We start from the raw sequence: 23,960 nt of genomic DNA, 5'->3' as shown, positions 1-23,960 counted from the left end.
CCCCCCAGAGGGCTGCACTGTCCCTGCTTTGTCATCTCTCTTGTCCATAATCCCCTCCCCAGGGAGAAGCAATCTGTTTTAGATTTGAAAGAGAAAAGGCCCTGCCTGTATCACGTACAATTAAGCAGCCGTCAGAATTCGTCGGCATAAGTTTGGAGGGAGAAGTGCTGCCACTGGGGGGTTGTCCCTTTCATCCACCGCTTTTCCAGAATGGAGATAATGGGGTGGGAGGGTTGGAGGGATGGGAATGGATGGGGTGGGGGCAGAAGGAATGAATACATATCCTCACCCCTCCACCACCCCTGCATTCCTTCAACTCTGGCTCAAATGTAAAGGAATAGAAGTATTTGAAGGGGTAAGCTTCCTGTTTAATGCTTTCTAAGCTGATTAGTCTTTCAGTAGATATCGTATTTTAGATATTTTGTAATGCACGAAGATTTGGTATTTTAGCCAGGTAGGATAAAGTTAGTTAAATTACAAATGACGTTACTGCATCATGTGTTAGAAAGCTGCACACTGAGCCAAAGGCAATGGAAAGGAGTGCTCCCCTGTGTACAAATTACAGGTTACGTGTGTCTGTGTTCAAGTCTGACTGATTCTTACTCTGGCTGTTTCAGTGAATGACTAGTGCACACACACAGAGTATATGATATTCAAATGCACACATGCATATATGCCCACATGCATTGACACAGAGGGCAGTGCTGAACAGGCACAGGTGCCATTGGACAAATGTGTTTTTTATGAGTGGTATCATGTTGGTGTGTCACAGCCATGGAGAAGTTTGTTTATGGCATCCAGGGTCATACAGGCTGGTTCTCATGGTCTATGTTTGTCTATGGTTCCCAGAGAATATGCCTACACATGTTCCACATTTTAGGGGTGTTTAGTTTCATGCGCCAGCAGGAGCACTGCACTAACTGGGGTTTGCTGACTGAGCTGCTACCACCTCACCCCGAGGAATCTTCCTCTTTTTTTTTTTCTTTTTTTTTTATTGATTTCCACTCAGAATTGATTTAGTTTGTACTCGCATAATTAGGGGAATGGTTATTAAATGCAAATGCTCGTTCATATTTCATTTATTCACATCAACATTAGTCTGTACGTATGTACATTGCTTGGCTAAAGCCTGACATTCGACCAGTCTGTCACACGCCGGATGTCCCTCCCTTCTCCCTATCTCCACTATTGGAGCTAAGCGCCACCCAGAATGCTTGTGATTGGTCTAAAGAAATACAAAAGAGTGTTTTTGTTCTCTATCCCAGAATAGATAGGCGGTGTATCCAGACCATACTCCAGCGCTGACAAGCAGGTCATCCTGAGAGGAGTATTATTAGTATTTGTAAGTTTAAATAATCCATTAGCTATTGTTTAATTGTTGCTAACTTTGCTTTATCTAAGCAGTTCGATGGTACCAGTGAATTTAGAATTAGGTACTATGTTTAAAAGAGAAAAAAGGTCCAAGGAACTCTTTTTGCAATAATTGCAATCGAAATCTAGTACATTAAAATAGAACTGGGCAGGAACCCACAAGTAGCGGCTTTGCAAGAAGAGTGCCTTGGGTTTTGTGTTCCCCTTCCAAAGAGCACCTTCATGATTTGTTTGTACTTCTGAGCACTTTTTTTCTTCTTGGGTACAATGTTTATTGGTTGAATTGTATACTGATAATCTTCATTGACAAAACTGCTGCCAGACTTAATTTGTTTTTATTTCAGTTGTCTGCTTGTCTTTCTGTTTTGAAATTGTCATAAATGTGATGTGTCAAGGCTTGCTTTTCCCAAAAGTCCAGTGCTTGTTCTGATTGAACCCAGGATCTTCTGGTTACGTATTCCTTTTTTTTTGTCGCTCAAACCAGCTCTATCTGTATTATTGACAGTAACATAATTCTATTCAGAGATGGGGAGTAAAGCTCAATTTGCTATTTAAAACATGTATCTACCTTATACGAACTCTCCTACCTAAGTCAAGTCAACACCCTTATTTAGGAGACTGGTTAGTCACTCAGCAGTCCGAATTGATCTTTATTTTTGTAAACTGGTCCTGCATCATAGTCTTGTTTTTTGTCAACTAGTGATCAGTGCATATAGAAAGAGAAGCACATGTCTTCTTTTCCACGATATACAAGGAAGAGAATTTAAGTCACATTTCTCATGTCAGTTGTCCGTGAACATTACAGGCCTGTTGAATTTGGTAAACTGCTGAGCTTTAACAGAAACAAATCCTTCAGACTTGCATTTGCTCTCGCTCTCTCTCTCTCTCTCTCTCTCTCTCTCTCTCTCTCTCTCTCTCTCTCTCTCTCTCTCTCTCTCTTTCTCTCTCTCTCTCTCGTTCTCTCTCTCTCTCTCGTTCTCTCTCTCTGTGCCACCATGCTGCTGATTTCATGGAAATAAAAGTCAATCTCTTTATTTTTGACAATTACCTCATTGGAAACCCATTGAAGCAATTTGCCATAGCTCTCTTTTGTGGTAAAAGAAATAATTTATTTGAGGGTATATTTGACGGGGTCAAAGAGACAAGAAAGCAACCCGTGTGTGAGCAATACGTTCTACTCTCTCTCGCACCGAGTTTCTCTGTAGCGCTCGCAGCCTGATGGAGTGTTTCTGATGGGAGTGTGGGTTTTGACAAGAAAGTGGCTGGAGGAATATAAATGCGCCATATTTTATTCATCTGAGGTCGTCTATCGCTAATGGTTTCCATTCATGGCTTAGAATAGATTTAACAAGAAAGTGCTTGCTCGAGACTCATATCATATAACTGTGGCTGCTGATCCTGTAATTGTGATTCCATGTTTTCATATCACACTATAAATCAGAGGAGTGGTTTTCCTTTAGTTCACTCTCTCCTCCCTAATCCTTTTCTCTCACCCTTTTCCTCAGCCTATTGAATGGTAAATCTGCTTTTCCACTCGTAAAATTGAACCTCATTTGAAAAGCAAGCCTTCGGCAAGAACGATGTCTTTGGAAAAGAATAGAAAAACATTAGGGATTGTATATTTGAATGTGCATTTTTATTATATTGATATCATATTGTGTATATATAATATAAGAAAAGCAAATGTATGCAATACTGTTGCCCACTCATTTTGAACAGTGGTAGCAGCAATTGGCCTCTTCGAGTTTCCAAAATTTCCATCAGGGCCTTGAACAGTGTATCCGAGTGATACCCGTCGATTGACCAAATCTATCAGTGTTACCTACATGACTTTTGCCTAGATGTACATACCTCAATAAAGGGTGTCCATAGTTAAGGCTATGAACACTTAGATACACACCACCTTCAGGAGAGGAACACACACACACACACACACACACACACACATAAATAAATACAGGCAGCTTTCCCCATTTCTGAAATGACCTTGTGTGTTTTTTAATCATTTCCCTCTTGGGGTTCTCAAAACTCCTTCATGATTTTCAACAGACCACCTGGTGGCCTGCAAGCCATTCCCACTTTGAAGTCTTTTGGACCAGGATTCATTTAATTATACATTAAGATGCATCCATAATATTGATGGGGTGGCCTGGCAGCCTTGGCACTACAAAGGGTCTCTTACCAGGTCCGAGAGAAACATGAGGGGTTTAACTAATAGCCGTGAATGCACTCGCTCCAGGTTCACATTTCACTGAATTGAGGCCATTCTTCTTCATTAAAGTGGCCTGCGTTGTACCCCAAACACGCCGCATACCACTGGACGGGAATAATTTCTCACTATAACATCTGAAGTTTTGTAGTTGTGACATGGATGAAACAAAGATTCTAAATGTGCCTGTCAAGGTTATAAGTTGTGAAGCCATAAACATGTTGGAACAAGGAGCCAGTGATCTCTCCTCACTGCCTGGCACTTGGTTTTCTCACTGGAATTTTGTCATAGATCCTACACCAATTTGGGCAGTTTGGTCAAACAAATCAGTGGAGTTAAGAGTCTGAAAACACCATGGTCTGAGTATTTTCCCAGTGCATACCCACAAGTGAGTGCACCGGGACAGAGCTCTCCTTCAGTCAGCTCAGTGTGGCTGACGGCCGGCTTGGTGGGTACAATGTGCTGCCCTTGGCCTGCTGGGCACAGCGAGCCCTGACACAGGCCCTCCTCAGTGTAAAAGGCCCTCGTCAGTCCTCATGGCAGCATCCTAGCCGAATTCCCTCGGATTACAGAAATATTTGGACAAACCTTAATCTAAGGCCTCGCAATAATTATTTTTTCCCCTCTGAAATGGAGAGGGAGCAATCAGTCTGCACTGAAAAATGCCACTGGTCTGAAGCAAACATCAAGAGATGTAACATTGTTTTTCACCATCTTTATTCATTCTGCTTTTTCTTTCAGATCAGTTCGCAACTAAACATGTATGATACCTCTACTCTCTCATTTTATTTTCCACTTTACAAAGTTCTCTCATGGTAGACGTTTGAGTGGAGTTCCTGCACAAAGTTGTGACAGTATGGAGCCTATAGTTCCAGAATGGCCTACAGAATTCAAACTATGCCATCAGACTTTAATTCCCCTCTCTTTGCCATTGTTCCTCTGTGACTTGGCTGCCTTACAGATGGACTGGGCAAATAGAGAGCGAGCGAGAGAGAGAATGGACAGGAATAAGGGGATTTGAGGTGCTTTGAAATGGCCATTGTCCTTAATAGTTAGGCCCTTTATGAATGACTGATTTACTTTTGTGGGGCATGGCATATGGTTTGGGTTTGACTTGCATCTTGTTTTGGGAAGGTGAACCCCCTCACCTCCAAACTTTCCATGTTACCTTGAACAAAAGTTAGTCTGTCGGCAGACGCACATTAGTGGACAAATATGCAGCTTTAACAGACACATGGATTTATTGCTGTCATTCAGTGTGTTTCTTGCGGAAGAATTCCCTTATGTGTCTTCTTAGTGCGTCTGCTGTTTGTCAGTCACAGCTGATAAATACATAGACTGCCACTGCTGACTGAACAGAACCTAAGCCAGATGCAGCCTGTTTGCCATTGCAGAAATGAATACACAGGCCAATCAGAACCAGGCTTTTACAATACTTTTGTTACCTTCATACCTCTGTACTGAGCCCCCCTCCCCTCCACCAATTTTTCTTCCCTCAAAGTTTCCCCTCTTCACCCCTGTGTGTGGGTAGCCTCAGGTTGCTGAGGTGAGGTTAAACAAGCCACCATCAAAGCCACATTACCACTTGGGTCAGATGAGGGTCAGGGTGCAGCAGGGTGTGTGGTTTGAGGCCTCTAACTGGAGGGCACAACTGCCAACCAGCCAAATAGTACTGCCCTGGATGGTTACACAAGCAGCAACTCTATTATGTTCAGCTTTACCCAGTGCACAAAGCACAGCTGTCTGTGCAGCCATACCAAATCACTGAGCAATGCTGCCTGTGCCAAAGGAGAGTAAGTGAAAGAGCTGTTTTCTGCAGTTAATGTAGGGAAAAAAACTGTCATGAAAGTAAAGATTAGTAGGGTGTTGAGGTGCGCTAAAAGTCCCTAGTGTTGATGGCCATTAATCTGAAAATTGCACATCTTTTATGTATTTGGCAGCTGTGTGTCTGAAAAACTCCAGAGTGGCCTTTTTGTTCCAGTCCTTTGATCCCCCTGGGCATTTTACGTTCCTCCCCAATATCCCCCAGCTTAACCATGAAGAGTACAGTAAAGGCTCATTTAAAAGGTCATTAGTGCTAATCCTCCAAAACAATGAGGAAGAAGAAACAATGTGCTCCCTAGTCCTCTGACTATGTCCAGGAATAAAGACCTCTTGTCTGTTCTACAGATGTATAGAAGAAGCCTGTTCTACTTATATCACGCTCTATCACGCTATCATCTAGCGGTTACATGATATAAATAAATGACTCATTCAAAATGAAGGGTTTGTGAAAATGACATAAAACACTATTCTCACAGAGGGTTCTCAAGGGGTTCATGAAATTGGCAATATGCATTTCAACTCCAATGCTGGAGGCAAGTACGTAAGAAGCAATAGCAATAACGGAGGAGAGTTTCAGAAGCCAACTTCCAGATTTTAGCATATTTACTCCTATTGTTTCTTGTATTAACAGTCAGCCTTTTCGGTTTGATAGATCCAGCAATGTTTAGAGCTGGATGTACTAGGTACCTTTCCTGCTCCTTTTATCCCTGAGGGCCAGAACTCTGGATAACACTTTTTAAGGCGTCTGTACAAAACAAAACACTGAGAAGTGACTGTGTTTGTACTCACTGATCTAATTTGGTTTATGCAGTTAATCCTGATAACCAGCAAAGATTAAAGCGGTATTTATACTGTCCAATCTGGACAATTTAAGTACTTTCCAACTTTCAAATCTGGAGCGGATATAGTTTATAATATACATATAAATGGAATAGTAGAAGTATTTACCATAAATAATGCTTTGTGCAGTCAATTTGTCTCCCTTAAATGTAGCAAAGACAATTGTTCGAGATAGAAATTGCTGCCTGTGCCACTTCTGAGTGTACTTCCTCAGAGTGGACAAACGAAGGAAAAATGTCTGCTAAATATCTGAATTGTAATTTTGATTGTAAGTAAAGTTAATTTTCTAGTTTTCCTTCATGTGAACAGGAAACTGCCATAGGTCTTAATACAGCCAGCTAATGCTGCACAATATGACCTGAAATCAAAATCAAGATTAATTGCACATTTTACCCCGATGCTGATGAATGAACGATAATTAAAAAAAATGTGTCATTCCTTTTTTGTGTGCTCATAGTTCATTGGCAAGTTTATACTGTAAATAGGCTCAAATATTGAAGGTGAAATATTTTTTTCTAATTCAAAAGTGCTTATATTTGTTATTTTAAAATAATTGAAGGAAACACAAAGCGGGAACTATTATGGGTATTTATTGAAAATGTATAAAATTGAAATGAAAGTACACATTGCTTGAAATGAAAATGTCTTGTGAAAAAAGTCACATTTTAGTTTTATCGTCATGGGATTAATATTTTCGATAACAGCTTCACAATTTTGATGTTGATACATTTTCGATTAATTGTCCAGCCCTACAGCCAGCCAACTGCCATCAATCTACCTCTGCTCCACTCCACAGCTGCTAATCTCGACACCCTGGTCTTGTCACTTAGCTGGACATTTCGAAGTTCCAAGTTCCATACGTCATATTAACATGAAAAAGTCAAGTTACTGGGGTTGCCACATTAATAAATTGTGGTGTTTTCTTTGATTAGGGGTGACTTTGAGATGCACAGCTGTCAAATGATCCAGGGATACATTTGGCATACACAGAGCTGCTAGAAATCTTTCTGGTCAAAAGTGAACTTGAGATGAACTCGTGAGGAAAGTAGATCAGGTGAAATTGAGTTTGGATGAGCGATAGCCCAAACGACAATTGGATGTCTGCTCTCGTTTGTGGCAGCAGCAGTGTCGTTTTGCCTGCGTAACTTCGGCCCACATCCCATTGGTTGTTATGTGCTCAATTTTATTAGCCCTGCCTTCTCAGTCGCTTCAGACAGTGTAGCTATTGATACCACTATAGCTAACCACATCAGCACCACACGGTTTGTATCAGATTCCACAATGAACCTTCTTGTCTGTATTCTCACTTCTCTGAGTCGCATGTAGAGGCTATTGCTGGGAACCATTGGCATGTAAAATTGAATTTGCGCTGGGTGCTAACATTACACTAGTTGGCTGACTGGTTTACAGTTGATTTCAGGTTTTCTTCAGCTCAACAGAAATAGAGACTTGAGATTCGGACTGCGTCTATTGTTTCTGGGAAGCTTTCCAATTTATGTAGGAGGACTTGGACCCTTACAGCAGGAGAATGTGTTTTTGTGGGGAGAAAGCCTTGTGTGTGAGTGGCTTATGAGTTTCTGCGTGTCACCATATGTCTGTACAGTAGTTTGTGTTGTGTGTGTAATTCACTGTGAGGTTCTGTGCACTCTGCCACCCTGCGCTGGTGGGGTGTTTGTCCAAACGGCACCAATGTTTGCTCAGGGCTGTCACGATGACTGAGCTGGCTGGCCCGGACACTACCTGTCTGAAATGCAGGACAGACCAAAGTGCCCTTAAAGCCCCATCTGAAGCTCTGTTTATTACAGGCCACATCTGAGTAGAGGAAAAACAGATAAACAATGTAGTGCAAGAAAAAAACCTAACTCGCCTATATAATTTGTAGTGGTGTTATTTTATGTAAGGCCATCTGTTTGGCACATCAATGAGAGCAAGTGGTTGTGGATGTAGGCTTTTTCTAAAGAGAAATAAAGCCACATATCAATATATACAAAAATAATTTGCATTTCACCCATTAAAATGTTGATACACGTATCCAGAGGACCTTCCATTATCAGTCAGACACCATAAATTGTTTTTATTTTAGGCCATAGGTTTCTACTCTTTGCCAATTGAGACTGGCCCTTCTGTGGAAATAGGGGTAAAGCCCCTGACACACCAACCTGATGGCCGACCATCGGCAGAAAAGGCAGTCGGACTGATCAGTGGGCTCCCCGAGGTCCAAAAAGTGCCTCAGAACACACCGAAGCCGACTTGAGAGTACGTTGTGCGCATGCGCGAGACGTAACACGTCTCCATAACAGCAGGCGCCGCTAATCTGTACTGTCGCCCAAAAAATGAAAACCGGCAGCTGATTAGACGAACGCGTCACGTGGGTCTGGCTACTCCCGGATTTTTCAACCAGGCATAATGGCGGCTTCGTTCGGAATACGATCTCATATTTTACAAGACATTACATTTCACCGAAACGGGTTTCTGAAAACATTTTAAATGAGAAATGAAATGGGCCATGCAGTTGCTGAATCTGTCTTCATCTTCATCTTCAAAGGTCAGTTTAAAAGATTTTTGTCAGATTTTGAGAGGCTTAGCCACACTCATCCCGCTCATCATTTCCGGGTTAGCACTCCACCAATCAGATTGGTCATTGAGTCCGACTTCCCGCCCTCCGACCCAGCAAGTCAGGTCGGCCAAAATGAAGGCCGACCGTTCCTCCTCCGGACGACGGCACGGAACACACCGAACAGGCTCGAGTCACTGACCTTGCCAGACTGTCAGACAGCCGATTATCGGGTTGGTGTGTCTGGGCCTTTAGGGCGGAGCCACCCAGTGGGGTTTGACCAGGCTCAGGTGTCATAGGCCTGCCATTTGTTTTCAGGCCATTAACTCAGAATAGCAAGGAGTATAGTGCCACTCAGTGGGATTGCTGTCCATGAGGCGCTTTTTCACAGGCAATCATGGATAACTTATTGTTACAGCGCCATGGTTCATCTCACAGCCACAAGCCATTCTTTCACATGTATTATTGTTTCTGAAAACTACCTGCTATTTATTTATTTATTTATTTATTTATTTATTTATTTATTTGGGGATAGCTCAGTCTCAGAACTATCCACTGGTCCCTGCCATTTAGGCAAAGGATATGCACTTTTTCTGACCAACCATGACACTGTAAGTGAGCAAGAGGTTGCAAAGTGCTATGATGACTCAGTGGTAATCTGTGATTGGCGACAGTGGCACTGGGGTTAATGTAGCGGAACCCTCTCTCCGCCTCCTGTGCCCCCTAACCCCCTCCCCCCTAGTGTGGTCCCATCCTCCGCACCGACCCTCTGTCACGCTTGACTCACCAGGGGGTGACTTTTGAGTGACAGGTGGAAGGTGGACTGTGATTGGCTGACACAGGAGAGTGGATGTGGGTGTTTGAGTGCAGTTAGCCAATGGCGCGGTCTCAGCACAGTTGGCCGAACAGCAGCTCTCCAGTAGAGAGAGTTTCTGTGTGTGAGTGTGTTATCTGACACAGAAGGAGAGCGTGAAAAACACAAGAAAAAGTACTTGGATAATATGAAAAAAGGCCAGACAAAATGAGACTTACGGGATTCTCTGAGGTGAGATCTGTGTTTCTAGATCTCTTCTGTTGTTTAAAAAGTTTTCATGGGTTGCTGTGATCAAGTTATGTTTTCAGTTAAGGTCAGGAGAGTTGATGTTGAGGGATTTTGTTTACAAGGGAGAGTATTGATGGGGTTAAAGTCAGCACGCAACTTTTGTTGGAACTGATGGGTAAGTTTTCCTTGGTGGACCATCAAGGGCTAAAGCATGAAATTATCTTTTTTGGCTTCTCTGTTTATGGATAAACTGTTGTGTTTGAGTATGATTTATGAGCAGATGCAGACAATTTCTCTAAAGCAAATATGCTTAAATGTTCCAAGAGGAAATCTAGGCTTTTCACGGACTGTCTCTCTGAGAATATAATGAAATTCTTTATTCTACTACTTTAAAATTGTCCACTTTATTTCTCTTCTTTCCTTGTGTCCCTTGTAATGTCTCCATGTGTTTTTCTTCTTCTGTCTCTTTATAGTCGACCACGGCTGCGAGAGCTGCACGGGTGTGAGTGAGTGGCCTGGCTGGAACTTATCCCATTCCCTTCATCTTTCCATTAATCCTCCCATCTATCCACCCCGTCTCCTGTCGTCCCGGGCACCATGCTGATGCAGTGGCTGGCTTGGTTGGCCCTGCTGTCTCTGGACTGGGCTCCAGGCAGCTGGGCTTTCACCACCACCAGGGCTCAGGGCCTGAGGGGTCGCATCCAGAGAGACCGCAGAAACATCCGGCCCAACATTATCCTCATCATAACTGACGACCAGGATGTTGAGTTAGGTAAGGTTGGCACACTTTCTGGCCTCTCTGGGTTTGTTTGGGCCCTCTTCACTTTTTATTTGGGTCCTCTTTTGCCTTACTTGAAAAAATCTTTTTGTTCCTGTGATTTTTCCCTGTCTTAATCAATTTCTTTGTCTTTGTGGGCATTTGCATCATGATTAATGTGGTCTTTCTTCACACATGAAATATTAAATAGAGGCCATAAGCCAGAGCAGAATGGCCATCTGGCCTATTAACTGCTGAATTATAATTATTTGCCACTCAGTAAGAAAAGGTGTAGTGATTCAATTAGACTGAACTGTGTTTATCTATATTCTTTGTTGTAAAAAAAGTAGTTAAAAAACAAAACAAAAATGAAGACTTGAGTGACTCTATAGCATTCAGTCAGCACTGACCGCCATACCTTGTCCTCCAGGTTCTCTTCAGGTAATGAATAAAACCCGTAAGATCATGGAAGATGGAGGCACAACTTTCACTAATGCCTTCGTCTCCACACCGATGTGTTGCCCGTCACGGTCCTCCATGTTGACGGGCAAGTACGTCCACAACCACAACACCTACACCAATAATGAGAACTGCTCCTCTCCTTCCTGGCAAGCGCAGCACGAGCCACGCTCATTCGCCGTCTACCTCAACAACACTGGCTACAGGACAGGTTGGTTAACTATGACATTCACATATATGGTCACCTATCTATATACAATAATCAGCATTAAGGGCTTGCTGTATGTCCACCAAAGACCTCTAAATCTAATAAAAATTGTTAACTGACCAACAGTCTATCTATTTATGTTTGTTGTATCATTTGAGAAAGGGGCTGGTAAAATAACATTTTTGTTTTCATCCAGCTCCATTCCGATATTGATATGTAATGTGATATAGCAAATAATTTATGATTTGATTATAAAATGTGTCTGTTTCCATGAGCGGAAAGAAAAACAATGTGAAGTGAAGTAAATGCAGTTCTGGTGATGTTTGTTTGAAGTAGCATTTCTTAGGTTCTGATTGGGTACCATCTTACTTTTTGCCAATACACTGTCAATCATCACCAGCTCAAATGTCTTCCTGGGACCTCTATATTCGTGTTAGTCAATGCTAATCTTTACAGTAAGCTAGACTCCACCACCCTGCCTGGCTGTCTGCTGTGAGAAATGCAAACATGGTGAGCGTGCCAGGTCGCTGTCGTGTCCCATCAGACAGTGTCTGTGTGAGTAATGGGCAGGCGTTAGACTGGGCAGCTCAGTGGGGTCCTGTGGGCTGCAGCACGGCCTGCGGTTTTAGAGCTGATGCGTTAGTCTGCAATTAGCCTTCTCTCGGACAGGCTGGCTCCCTGCCCAGCCTATCCGAGAATACTGTACAGTAAAGCCAGAGAAGAAGAGACAAGCTAAAAGTTATGACACACACACACACACACACACACACACACACACACACACACACACACACACACACACACACACACACACACACAAAGATAAAGTCAAACAATCAAAGCAGAATTGCAGGCATAGACAAGCAAAGTTAACATGCAGTTATAGCCTAACAATCCATATTAAAAGAAACCTTCCCTTTTCTCTTCTTCTCTTTTGCAGGCTTCTTCGGCAAGTACCTCAATGAGTACAATGGCAGCTACATCCCGCCTGGGTGGCGCGAATGGGTTGGATTGATCAAAAATTCCCGCTTCTATAATTACACTGTCTGTCGGAATGGTTACAAGGAGAAACATGGTGCCGATTATGCCAAGGTATGTGTTGCGTTCATTTCTTAAAAGGGACCATCAACTCAATCACTCATTTGTTTTCCCTTTATGACCTAATATAAAGACTTCACCTGACAAATAGCAGGTTCCACTCCACTTATAAAAACAGACAGCAAAGCACTTCACTTATCACGGTGTTGTGATCTAGGCTGGCAGGAATTCTCATTCGAGAATTAAAGGGAATGACTTGAGGTGGAGTCTCCATTTCTGCAGCATCCCTTTATTATGACTCTCCTTACCTCAACATTTAGACACTGTAAAACTGAACCGTATAACAAGCCTGTGATAAATACCACCCTGCATTTGTTTCTCTCTCTCTCTCTCTCTCTCTCTCTCTCTCTCTTCTCTCTCTCTCTCTCTCTCTCTCTCTCTCTCTCTCTGTCTGCATTCTCTCTACTTTTTGTCTCACTATGAATGAAGTTTTCACAATGATTTTCTGCTATAACACCACAATAAAAAACTGTCAGACTCCGGAGATGAACACTGTGGTTACACTGTCTTTTTGTAGCGCTGGATGGCATCGGTCATCAATCTTCCCCAAATGTTTTTGTAAGAGCTGTCAGTTTGTTTTCGCAGCTCCATGCCAATATCTTTCCAGGCAGCGTAGTCCTGGGTACATGAGGAATCCACGAGGTGGGTTTATAGTTTGGATACAAATCAAATTTCAAGATGGTCTGCCCAAAAGATGGGCAAACAAATGTTTGTATTGCTATTTCTCTGCCAACTTGGACTGAGGTGTAAAGTTACCCACAAGCTGAGGCCAAGGTGTTTACATGACATGGGCTTGGTCAGCAGATTGTGGTTTAAAACCAAATGGACACACTATTTGATATTTACTGTCATTAACCATTAACCTGCTACCACCAGGACAACCACAACTCCTCTTTTTAGATTCACACAGGGTGAGAAGGTCATGGTATTCCTCACAGAGTGCAGCTGGCACACAAAGTCAATGTGATTAGATGAGGCCCTTGCCCAGTGATTTCATTCAATTAGGTCCCATTTTATTTTTCCATCTGTAGGAGGATGAGTTCATTGAGGTTAAGGCCTTTGCTTGAGATTTAGTTGGAGAATATGATCCATACACTTTTTTTCCCTCAAATTCCATGACGCAAGACAATGGTCATAAAGGCATAAAGCAGCCTGCGTTGCAAGCCAGATGTGATATGTTGGTGTCATCACTTCTAACAGAAACTCAGAGATCAAGCAGCTTATAATTAACTGACTCCTCATGAACAAATCTTGTAAATTCAAAGCCACAACGTTCTGCTACATTGACGGTAAAACTATGTAAGTTCTAAAACTTGAAATGTCAGAATTCAAATGGGTGAATGTTATTAGGGAAATTACACCATGTGTGAATGAGTGTGTGACTGCCACTTATGTAATACTAATCATCTCCAAACGGTTCTGGGGAAAGTGATACTCTCTCCTCCCTTACCATTTTAGAGCTGTTGGCCAGGCATTAACCATGACACTGTTGCTTCCTTTCGACCTGCCGGAGCCCTTAGCAGCAGTGGCTCAGGTTTTGGAGAGTTGGCAACACATAGGAAACAAGTATGGCAATGCCTCGCCATGTGCACGCAATCACCAGCTTCCATGGGCATGTGTAGCCGCCAGGCCGTTAAAGCTGGCCTAGCTATAAAGCCTATTAATAGAGACAGGATGAATCAGCCAAACCCACTTCTGACATTTCAGGAAAATCACCCTTTACTCTTTCATTCTGAACCTGGCACTCCCTTCCGCATGTGGTATGCCAGACAACAACTGCAGCATGCCAAAAGTGCAGGTAGAATGGTTAATCTGTTGGAAACTTGGCAAATGCCATTGTGATTTTAGTTCAGGGTGTGACCTACTGTACATTTAAACAGACAAACTCCACCATGCCTGGAATAAAGGTTTTGATAAAATGTCAGTACTGTGGGAGTCTAATCTCTTTACAGTAGGTTACAGTTTCCTTCATTCATTCAGTTGTCCTCCCATTTCACTAAAATTTGAAAAACAGCAATGGGAGTCTTTCCTATCTCCTGTATACAACTCATTACTCACACCAGCTCATTTCCCAAGTAATGCCTGAGGGTTATATCTGTTGAGGTTATTGTGTCTGATTTGTGTGTTGCATTATGTCACAGAGTGAATCAGTGACGAGAAAAGAAAACTCATGTAAAGAGAGAGGGGATAAAATGAAGCTAAATAGGAGAGGAGGAAGCTAAATGAGAAAGAGAATGGATAGCCTGGAGAGGAGGAGAGGGTGGGAGCTGTCATAACAACATACCATTTGAGAGCGCCAGGCTCCTCTCACCATCAAGTGGTGTCACATTCAATAGTGCAGAGATTCACTGATGAGGCAACAGCCCATATACTGTATACACATACACACAGACTCAAGCACACACTCGCATTTACACACACAGGCATGCTGCCAGCTGTTGACTCGACAGATTGGTAGTGTATGGCCCCAGTTAATTTTCCCACTGGCCCCTGTCCATTTATTTGAAAATGAGGGGAAAGCAACATGTCATGTTGATTGGACTGCGAATTAATTTTTATCAAAGCTTGTGTTGTTTTGCATTTTTACCCCAGTTTTACCTTTCCTTTTTTTTTTTTTGCCTTCTTTAGATGGGATTTTAGCCCTGCAGTGCCTAATGATTCCTATTTATTCACTCTTTTCCAGGATTATTTCACAGATCTGATCACCAACGACAGCATCAACTTTTTCCGCATGTCCAAGCGCATGTACCCTCACCGCCCTGTGATGATGGTCATCAGTCACGCTGCTCCTCATGGCCCAGAAGACTCAGCTCCACAGTACGCTGAGCACTTTCCAAATGCTTCGCAGCACATGTAAGTTACATTCAGACTCACAATACCACACAGGCTAAAACACATACACTCATCAGGGTTCCTACATAGGACTTTTAACCCTGTGAAATAATGAAAAATTAATGTTCAGGGCCCATATTTATAGATTATATACACAGACATTCCGGCAGCTTTCATCTACTGCTTTATGGAATTTTTCTCATTGACTTCCAATTTGAGTTTTTATGATTTGGTGTACATAACATTATTACAGTACTCACGCCCCTCAATCCCCAGTGATGACAGGTTGCTTAGAAGCTGCTATGGCCGATGACTTGGCAAGCGTGAAATCAAAATGATTTATCATCCAAGAACAGCTGGGGCACATACCATGAAGAAGATCGGGGATGGCTTTTTTAAGGAGCACAGTGCTCATGCCAAGCCCACACTGGCCTCCCACAACTCTCATTACTGAGTTGAGGCAGCGTTGCAATACTCTAGGGTCTTTCCATGGCAACATGCCCTGCCATCTCTTGGTGGGCCCTCCAACAGGCTCCCAGGATGCACTACTCCACTAGGGGAGGGATGGTGTTTTAGAAAAGTAGATGTAAGTTTCAAGGCTGCCATTTCTGCTCAAATTTCCTTTTTTTCTTTGTTTCCCAGCGCTTTCAGTGTTTTCCACTTCCTTCCTCTCACTTTCTATCCTACTTAACATTCCCCTCTGTCTGTTTGCTCTACCTCTCTATTGCTTTATCTGTATGTCTCTGTTTCTGTCTGTCTCTCTATTTATCTCTCCCGCTGTGTCTTGTCTTGTTTTCTCATCCCTTGCCACCCCTGCCTCCCCTCCTGTGAAATTTGGAAAGGACTTCCTGATCCTGTCCATATCCATCAGTATTTTCTCCCTGCAGCTCTTAGCATGGGAGGAATGCATTGTGTGCTTTGGAACACCCTTTGTGACATTATTAATTTATTTTTAGCTCAAGCCTCTGGGTGAAGGGGGTGGAACTGGAACCTGGGGGTGACTAAAGGGGTTGCCCCAGTGATTGTGTGTAGGTGCAGTGTGTGCGGAATATGTGTTGTGGTTACTGCAGCAGCACAGGTGGTTGGTATGGGTAGGTGTTTGTTTTGATGTTTGTTGACTACACACTTCCATAACAGATATGGAAAACCCCCTTTTTTCCACTGGCAGATGATGTGGAGCAAATTCCTTTATATATATGATTTTGTTTTGACACTGTTCTAGTTTGAGTTTGAATCGGTTCAATGAGCTTTGGTAATTCTCTACAAGAGCCAGTAAGTCCCTGGTAAGGTCATCCACTAATGGAAAGATATGACATGAAACTTGTCTGGTCTGCCACTTTCTATCTTTGCAGCAGATGCCGTGTACCTCTAATCCGTAATACATAGAGTTGGGAAGAGACTGCGTGGCAGTAAAGGAGGAGCCGCCTCATAAATCAAAGGAGCGCCTGTACTTTTGACAGCAACAATAGCAGGGGAGGATTTGATGTTAATGTCATTAACATTCCTCACTGAAGGTGTTTTTACCCTGTCTCTTAGATGTAAGACTTATTTTAAACAGTATAGATATGGTGCAGTTACTCATTGGCACGTCTCTCTGTAGCAGGGAGTGAATGGAAGTTATTCTGATCGTAGCTCAACAAGTTGTTTTAGGGAATGTCACTAATCTTCATGCGGGATGTGTCTATGTTAAGTTTTGTAAGGTCAGGAGGCATTCTGAGGTGAACAGCAGCGGGCCCTGGGTTGCTGTAATCCAGGGCTAATACCACAAAACACCAACCTATATGTGACAGGTGGCAGGTGTGACCTCTCCTATGGACTGGCTTCGTTTCACTGACCTCTGCATTCCAGGTTCCCTTGTGCCCAGGGCCCCATACCTTGGTGGCCCATTGCCCAGAGACAGGTCCCTTTTGTGGGGCTTATTAGACCGCCTGGCTAGGTGGGTGAAGAGTTCACCCTCCTCACAAAGCAAGCCTGAGGAGACGAGGGCGGAAGGCAGCTCACTCAATCAGAGCAAAGCAGCTCCCAGCAGGTCTTCATTAAATATCTAAGTCTTGATACTTTGTCCAGCGGCTGCTTATTCAGGGGTGGAACCTGTTCGTTTATGGTTTGCTTTAGGAGTTAATTACTTAAAGTAGAAGGGAAATTATTTGTTATTGTCACCATTATATGCCAACACTACAGACATACAAATATGACTATAAAATCTGGTACTAACTACATATGCTTTCAGTATATTATTTATATCATGCAGAGAATTTGCACACAAAGTCAACTTCTTAGTCTACTGTTTATCTCTCTCCTTAATTAGCTGTAAAGCTAATACCGCAGACAGGTGAACAGCTTCTCTCAGCTATTACTCCACAAACAAGACTTCTTCTCCCTCCCTCTTGCTCTTCATCCACTCGTGTTATTCCCTACTTTAAATGACCATGACTTATTGAGTTTTTGGTCCAGAAGTTGTTGCAAACTTGACTTTGGGGCCTATTATTTTCTTAAGCATGTGCCAAGCCTCAAATGACTTGTCTGTGCCAAGAGCGCAGTGGAGCTGGGAGACTCTCGTCTCTGTGAGGGGAGAGATGGTCGGAGAGAGGTGTGGAAAAACGGCTAAGGTGCTGGCTGCATAGTATTAAGACATTTCCTTCAACAAACAGAGCCACAATTGATGCGTGTCAAACGCACTGGACAACTGCAGCAGCTGTTACTGAGCAGTGGTTTGTGAAAAGTAGCAGACAGGTGTTTTTTGGCATCTTAAATGGGCTCTTCATAGCTGTTACGTGCTCTGATAACTCTCAACTCACCATAAAGATGTTCTTACTTTTATTTGTGACTTTATCAGGCACACAGTATACATCTATCTTCTATTGGTCCTAAATAAAGGCAGTTTCTTTCACATGCCTGTCTCCTCTCTCTCTCCCTCTTTTGTGCCCTCCTGCTAGCACCCCCAGCTACAACTATGCCCCAAATATGGACAAACACTGGATCATGCAATACACAGGCCCCATGAGACCCATCCACATGGAGTTCACCAACTTCCTCCATCGGAAGAGACTGCAGACGCTCATGTCTGTGGATGACTCAGTCCAGAAGGTAAGTGTAATTATTAATGGGCTTTTTAAGGATTTTGGTATCTGTTCCTCTGTAGTTTCTATCTTCTTATCATCGCTCATTTTACTTCTTAGGTGTTTGAAATGCTCGAAGAAACTGGGGAGCTGGACAACACGTACGTCATCTATACAGCAGACCATGGCTACCATATTGGTCAGTTTGGATTAGTAAAGGGCAAGTCCATGCCTTATGACTTTGACATCCGTGTGCCATTCTTCCTGAGAGGACCCAACATAGAGCCAGGGGCAGTGTAAGTCCAAGCAACAACAAAAACTATTATCAGAGTTTCCTAGCTTACAAATGACATTGTCGCTACATTGTTAATGAACTGTACTGTGTGTATCTTGATGTATCTTTCTCTGTGTGTGAAGTTTTGTATTTGTTTGTTCAGGTTCCTTGATTTTGTTATTTAATATCAATGTATGTATTTCAGAAATTAAGTAAACTTTATGTGCATGTCCTTGTTTAGAAACCCTCATCTGGTGTTGAACATTGACCTAGCTCCCACCATTCTCCACATTGCTGGGCTGGATACCCCTCCAGACATGGATGGAAAGTCCATCCTTAAGCTGCTGGAACAGGAACGGACTGGCAATAGGTTGGTATGGATCCATCATGCCGTGCTGTAATAGATATTAGGCACAGTAATTGCAGAGTGTGTGAATTGTGCAAACGTCCTATTAGTTTGCCATTATTGAGCAAATGCAAATTTCCATAGCCAAAATAATTGCTTTTGCTCCAGCTGAGCACAAAGTGGGTCCGGGGCAATTTGGTGGATTTTCCTTGGCTGCAGGACTTTGGCTAAGATTCACTGAGGTTATTCTTATGAAGTTGCATTTGTTTGCAAGTTGAATCATTTGTTTCCCCAGCAAACCCACAACTATCCAATATGAATGAAAAATCATTGTCATTTACCACGCATTGAAAACAGCTATTGTTAATATATCTGCACTATTAAAGACAAAGTCAAAAACATTCCCAGGGCAACAGATAGAACTGAGATAATCAATTTAATGGTTGAAGAACATTTACACTATTCCCTTGAACCCACAAGGTCTTGAGCTTGCTATGATTGACTCCCATAATGTTGGCTAGCTGCATGCCTGACATACTCTAGCTGATGGTGAGTGCATAGGCCATATGAATTCTATAAACTTTGTGCGTTTTGTTTTCCCAGATTCAAACCCAACCGGAAACCCAAAGTCTGGAGGGACACATTCCTGGTGGAGCGAGGGTAAACTGGGGTTCTTTATTCCCTTTTCCACACCACAGGCACATCCATGTCGTTGCAAAGCATTGTGTGTCACACAAACCTGACAAAACATTTCAATGAACCCGAAATGTGCAAGGCTCAACGGAGTTCCCTACTCAGGAACACAGCCACTTTTCCAGTTATTTGTTATCTGACAGACATTTCCTGACCACAGTCGGCTTGGAAGGCAATGTCGGTGGAAGAGGTTGAAATATTCAAAGTTTGGTAAAGCTATAAGCGGATGGCAAATTATGACAGTTCACGCAAGAGGCGCTGACACATGTGTAACCAGGTCATCTGATCATTTACAAGAAAAACAAGCAGAGTCTTTGTCTTCTGAAGGGGCCTTGCATATATCGAGCACATGATCTGGGCCCTAAACCTGACTTAGCCTGCTGTTCGTGCACTGGCGTAGACAGACGGAAGATAGCTAGACACACGCAAAATAAACAAAAGCTAGCCAGTCTCAGGCTGATGTTACCTGAGGAATGGCTGGATGGCTCTCACTCAATCCACTCACAGGACATGTCACCAGCTCCCCCAGTGTGGAATGCAGCAGCCACGCTACAGCCAACACTCCACTGCGTTTCCCCGACTGTTTTCTTTGTAGTGCATGCGATTGCATACAGCACATGCTCTCTCAGAAATCCTGTCAGTCCTTTATTTAACCTCACCTCTGCTGCCAGATACAGTATATGTTGCAGAAAACAATACTTCCACTCTGACAGCCCGCTTTTGTTCACTTAACATGTTAAGCTGTGGTAATGCCGGGGGTACACTGACAGAAACCTGACAACTTGGAAAGGAATAATCCCATCAAGCTTGTCACATGATACAGGTACCCAATGAAAAAAAAAAAGGTTAAAATTAAATAACTAAGAAAGGAAAGACATTGGTAGGAAAACAATGGGGGAGAGAACAGTAACACTGGTTGTGACCAGATTGTGCTGGCAGCATGTGTAATGATACTGTATATTACAGTATGTCACGTTCTCTCATACAGCTGCTGTTTTTCCCCACGATCATTTCCTTACAATCCCTATCTTTTTTTTCCAAATCACTGGCTTGGCCCTCCCATCCACTAATTTGCTCATTTGCCAAAATCTGCAGCAACGCATCCAAGAGTACAAAAGAAGCACTCGTTAGCTCTGCTGCCGTGCATATAGATCAGTCTCCCGCTGGCGTAGGTTTGTGTGACAGAAGAAATAGCTGGCCTATGGACTGCTGTGTATGAAATGAAAAGAGTGTAACCTTTGACATGTAGGGGCTTTAGCTCTTTTAATCCATTCCTCCATTAATCCACACTGTTTATAAAGGCTGTCAGCATGTGTGCCTGTCTCTAAACGCTGAGATTAGCCTCCAAAGACCTTCCACTCTGTTACTCAGGCACAGATGTGGTAGCAACACACACACAGTAGCTAATGTTTTTTTGTACAGTTCTCTCACTGCTCATGTGAAATGCTTTATGATCTAATATCCTCACATGACATTACAGTACTGTTCCTCTGAGCTTGTGAAATGCTGACTGACAGCTGGGGCTGACTACATTGTTTGAGAATCTAATAATCTACGTAATGCAGCCATCAGGGAGTGACATCGACAACAACTGTTAGCTCTTTAATCACCCTTGGCTAAAGGCTAGAGACTAGCCAAGCCTGTGTGTGAACATTGGCTGTTTTCCTGTGGAACAGAGCGCGAGGCAGGATCGGCAAAACAATGGCCATAGTCTTGAATGACACAGGTTGTTCTGTGCCTCATTGTCGCCATCATTCTGTCTGTGGGCCGAAGGCAGCCATGCCATGCCATGTTGGCAGAGAGTTGGGAATAGAGCAGGGGATGGGGGGGTTGGCATGGCCTTAGCAGACTCAGCCAGGTCTTGTGGTAGTGGCAGAGGAGAAAGGGGCAGGGCAGTTGAACGTGATGCCATGGTCAAACAGCTTGGCCTGGAGCTGAGCACTGGTGTGAGGCTGAGCCGAGCTCCATGCCCAGACCCTCTGGCACACACAAATGCTACATAACTTATCCATTTACTGGCCATGACTATTAGAAGCACACACGACTGACCGTGACAGAAAGTACAAAAACAGGAAACCGTGACTAAAACTTTCGTCCCACTGAAATCCAGTAATAAGATAATTTAATAGTACATCGAGTCCCTGAATAAGTCTGTTAGTTAATGATGATTTCCCCTTAATTCTATTCACTTGTTGTGTTGTGTAGAAAAATCCTGAGGAAGAAGGAAGACTCAGTGAACACTCAGCACACCAACAGCCTTCCCAAGTACAAGAAGGTCAAAGAGACGTGCCAGCAGGCCGAATTCCAGACGCCCTGCGAGCAGCCTGGACAGGTAAAACAAACACACCCATGTGCACTCAAGTGAACAACTTATTTCTGCAAACCTTTTGTGAACAGAAACAAGTTCCCCTGATATCCAATATGGAATGTTTCTGCAGTTCTTTTCTAACAGTAATGAGTACGACTTTTAAAGTGACCTCTATGTTGCCTGGTGAGCTATTCCTCAGAGCCATAAGTGAAATAGCCACTTACAGTGCATCAGTTTGTTCATAATTGGACCCTTTTGCACTGTTTTGTGGTGCATTAATTTGTTGGTACTTCCCTTTCATCTGTGCCCAATAACTTTTTGGCAGACCAACTGCCAAGTGGTACAGTATGTGGCCTTGGAGCACACAGACCAGAACTATACAAATTGTTACAAGTTTCAGGTAGCGTTAAATGACAGACAGCGTTTCTGAGGGGCTGACTAATGCAATCCAGATCCAGTTTATGGTCACATAAATGTGTGTATGTAACAATCAGTTATTAAAAACAGCAATGGAGCTATTCTAAGTAAGCTCAACAGCGTGTGTTGTGCAAATGCATGTGAGATTGTGGGTACAGTATGTGTGTGCACCTGTAATGTGCACAAAAAAATGTGTAGACGGGTCTTCTTATAGCTGTAATCATTTACAGTGTACATCATAATATGTGGCTGTAAAGCATGAAGGATAAAGTTTGGTCATAAGTGGCCCGTCTGGCATGATTTAATATGACCTCCCAGTGAGCAGCCTGAAAGCCAGTGGCGTGTGTCTTACAAAATTAGAGGGGAAACAGTACTCACACACAAGGCAAGTGCTTTATCGCTCCTCTTCATTTTTATCAAATCTTTTTCCAGCTCCTCTTCGTATGTATTTTACAGTTTATTTTATGCCTTTAAATGCCAACTCACCTCCCTGTCACAGAAACAAAACCTTGGCTCAAACTGAAGCATTGTACTGAAATAGTTAGGAGTTCAACAAGGACATTAAACCTCAGTGTTGAACCTGATTTATGTTGGAATTAGAGAAGTTTTGTTTTTGAAAAGTCTTAAATGTTACTGCCTGATTGAATATGACCACATGGTCTTGGTTCAGACAGACCAGATATTTCTAAGAGCAAAGCCTCTGTTGTGTTATTGTCGCAGAGCTGTTGCGGTCCTTTGGAATCGATCATTTGATAACTATATGGGTTTGTTGTGGGTACACCAGATTTACTCACCAGGGACATTGAGAAATCTCTGTTACTGTATGTTTTTGGGGGTACATAACAGTGTGAGTGGCTTGCGGTACTTTGGTTCTTCCCCTTAATGCTCATGTTTCAGCTTGCATGGTCATCCATGTCTGCTCCTAACTAACCGCTCCCGATCCTCCTCCTCAGTTTCTCATCCATCTCTGCTGTCCTGCTTGTGCCTGAAAAGCACTCACAGGAGGGAGGGTGAGAGAGAAGACAGAGGTCCCTGAGTGACAATACACCCCCACATCTTGTCTAATGCTGATATAACGGCTTTGTTTGGCCTGTAAGCTCTTCGTCACTATATGAGCCTTCCAGAAGAAACCTGAGCTGCTTTATGGCCCTTTGTTTGGACCCTCGTTCCCACACTCACCACTGATCATCGGCACTGCGCGCTGCAGATGTGTCTCTTCCATTTATACAAGACCTATCCAGCGGCACTACTCACAGCAATTAGTCTCAGCTTTCTTTTCCAAGTGGGAATAAATGTTGAGAAAGACACAGCAGATGTAAGCAAGTGCGTGGATATGTATTTACACAATTACGCCGGTGACGCACTTGGCACAGACATACCCAGTGTGAGAGTGGTAGGGGTTTCCTCTTTATTTTCTAGACACCAGACAGGCCCAATTCATCTCATGTGGTCGTTTTGGTTTATCTTTCCTGCTGCTTTTGGATGCCATTCTTTCCCACAGGCTGAGATTTGCCCGATATGTGTGTTAAAAGCATGTTTCTCAAAGAGTTTCTAAAATCAGAGGCTTTTGTCTGAGATTAAGGTTGTTAATTGTTAACATTTATACATCTATAGCTCCTCTAATAAGCCATGCCAAAAAATCTACACATTGTAAAAGTAAAGTGAAAAT

General features: G+C 43.0%; 1 protein-coding gene across 9 annotated transcripts in view; it reads left to right on the top strand.

Moving 5' to 3' along the window:
* Positions 1 to 23,960, top strand: part of sulf1 (sulfatase 1) — a 92,326-nt gene that overhangs the window by 58,229 nt on the left and 10,137 nt on the right. For 8 of the 9 annotated variants that reach the window (XM_039789814.1, XM_039789816.1, XM_039789818.1 and 5 more), the window contains 9 exons: positions 10,314 to 10,612; positions 11,028 to 11,267; positions 12,205 to 12,356; positions 15,046 to 15,215; positions 18,131 to 18,281; positions 18,374 to 18,549; positions 18,769 to 18,897; positions 19,477 to 19,533; positions 21,772 to 21,898. In XM_039789814.1, the coding sequence (XP_039645748.1) occupies positions 10,438 to 10,612; positions 11,028 to 11,267; positions 12,205 to 12,356; positions 15,046 to 15,215; positions 18,131 to 18,281; positions 18,374 to 18,549; positions 18,769 to 18,897; positions 19,477 to 19,533; positions 21,772 to 21,898 (1,377 nt within the window). In that variant the 5' untranslated portion in view covers positions 10,314 to 10,437. Of the gene's footprint in view, positions 1 to 9,730; positions 9,844 to 10,313; positions 10,613 to 11,027; positions 11,268 to 12,204; positions 12,357 to 15,045; positions 15,216 to 18,130; positions 18,282 to 18,373; positions 18,550 to 18,768; positions 18,898 to 19,476; positions 19,534 to 21,771; positions 21,899 to 23,960 lie in introns of those variants that run through there. The other variant, XM_039789817.1, reaches the window with a different exon arrangement.

This window comes from Perca fluviatilis, chromosome 22 (assembly GCF_010015445.1).
Source record: "Perca fluviatilis chromosome 22, GENO_Pfluv_1.0, whole genome shotgun sequence".
Lineage (NCBI taxonomy): Eukaryota > Metazoa > Chordata > Actinopteri > Perciformes > Percidae > Perca > Perca fluviatilis.
Note: the sequence above shows the minus strand (reverse complement) of the source record. Positions and strands in the feature narration are given on the sequence as shown.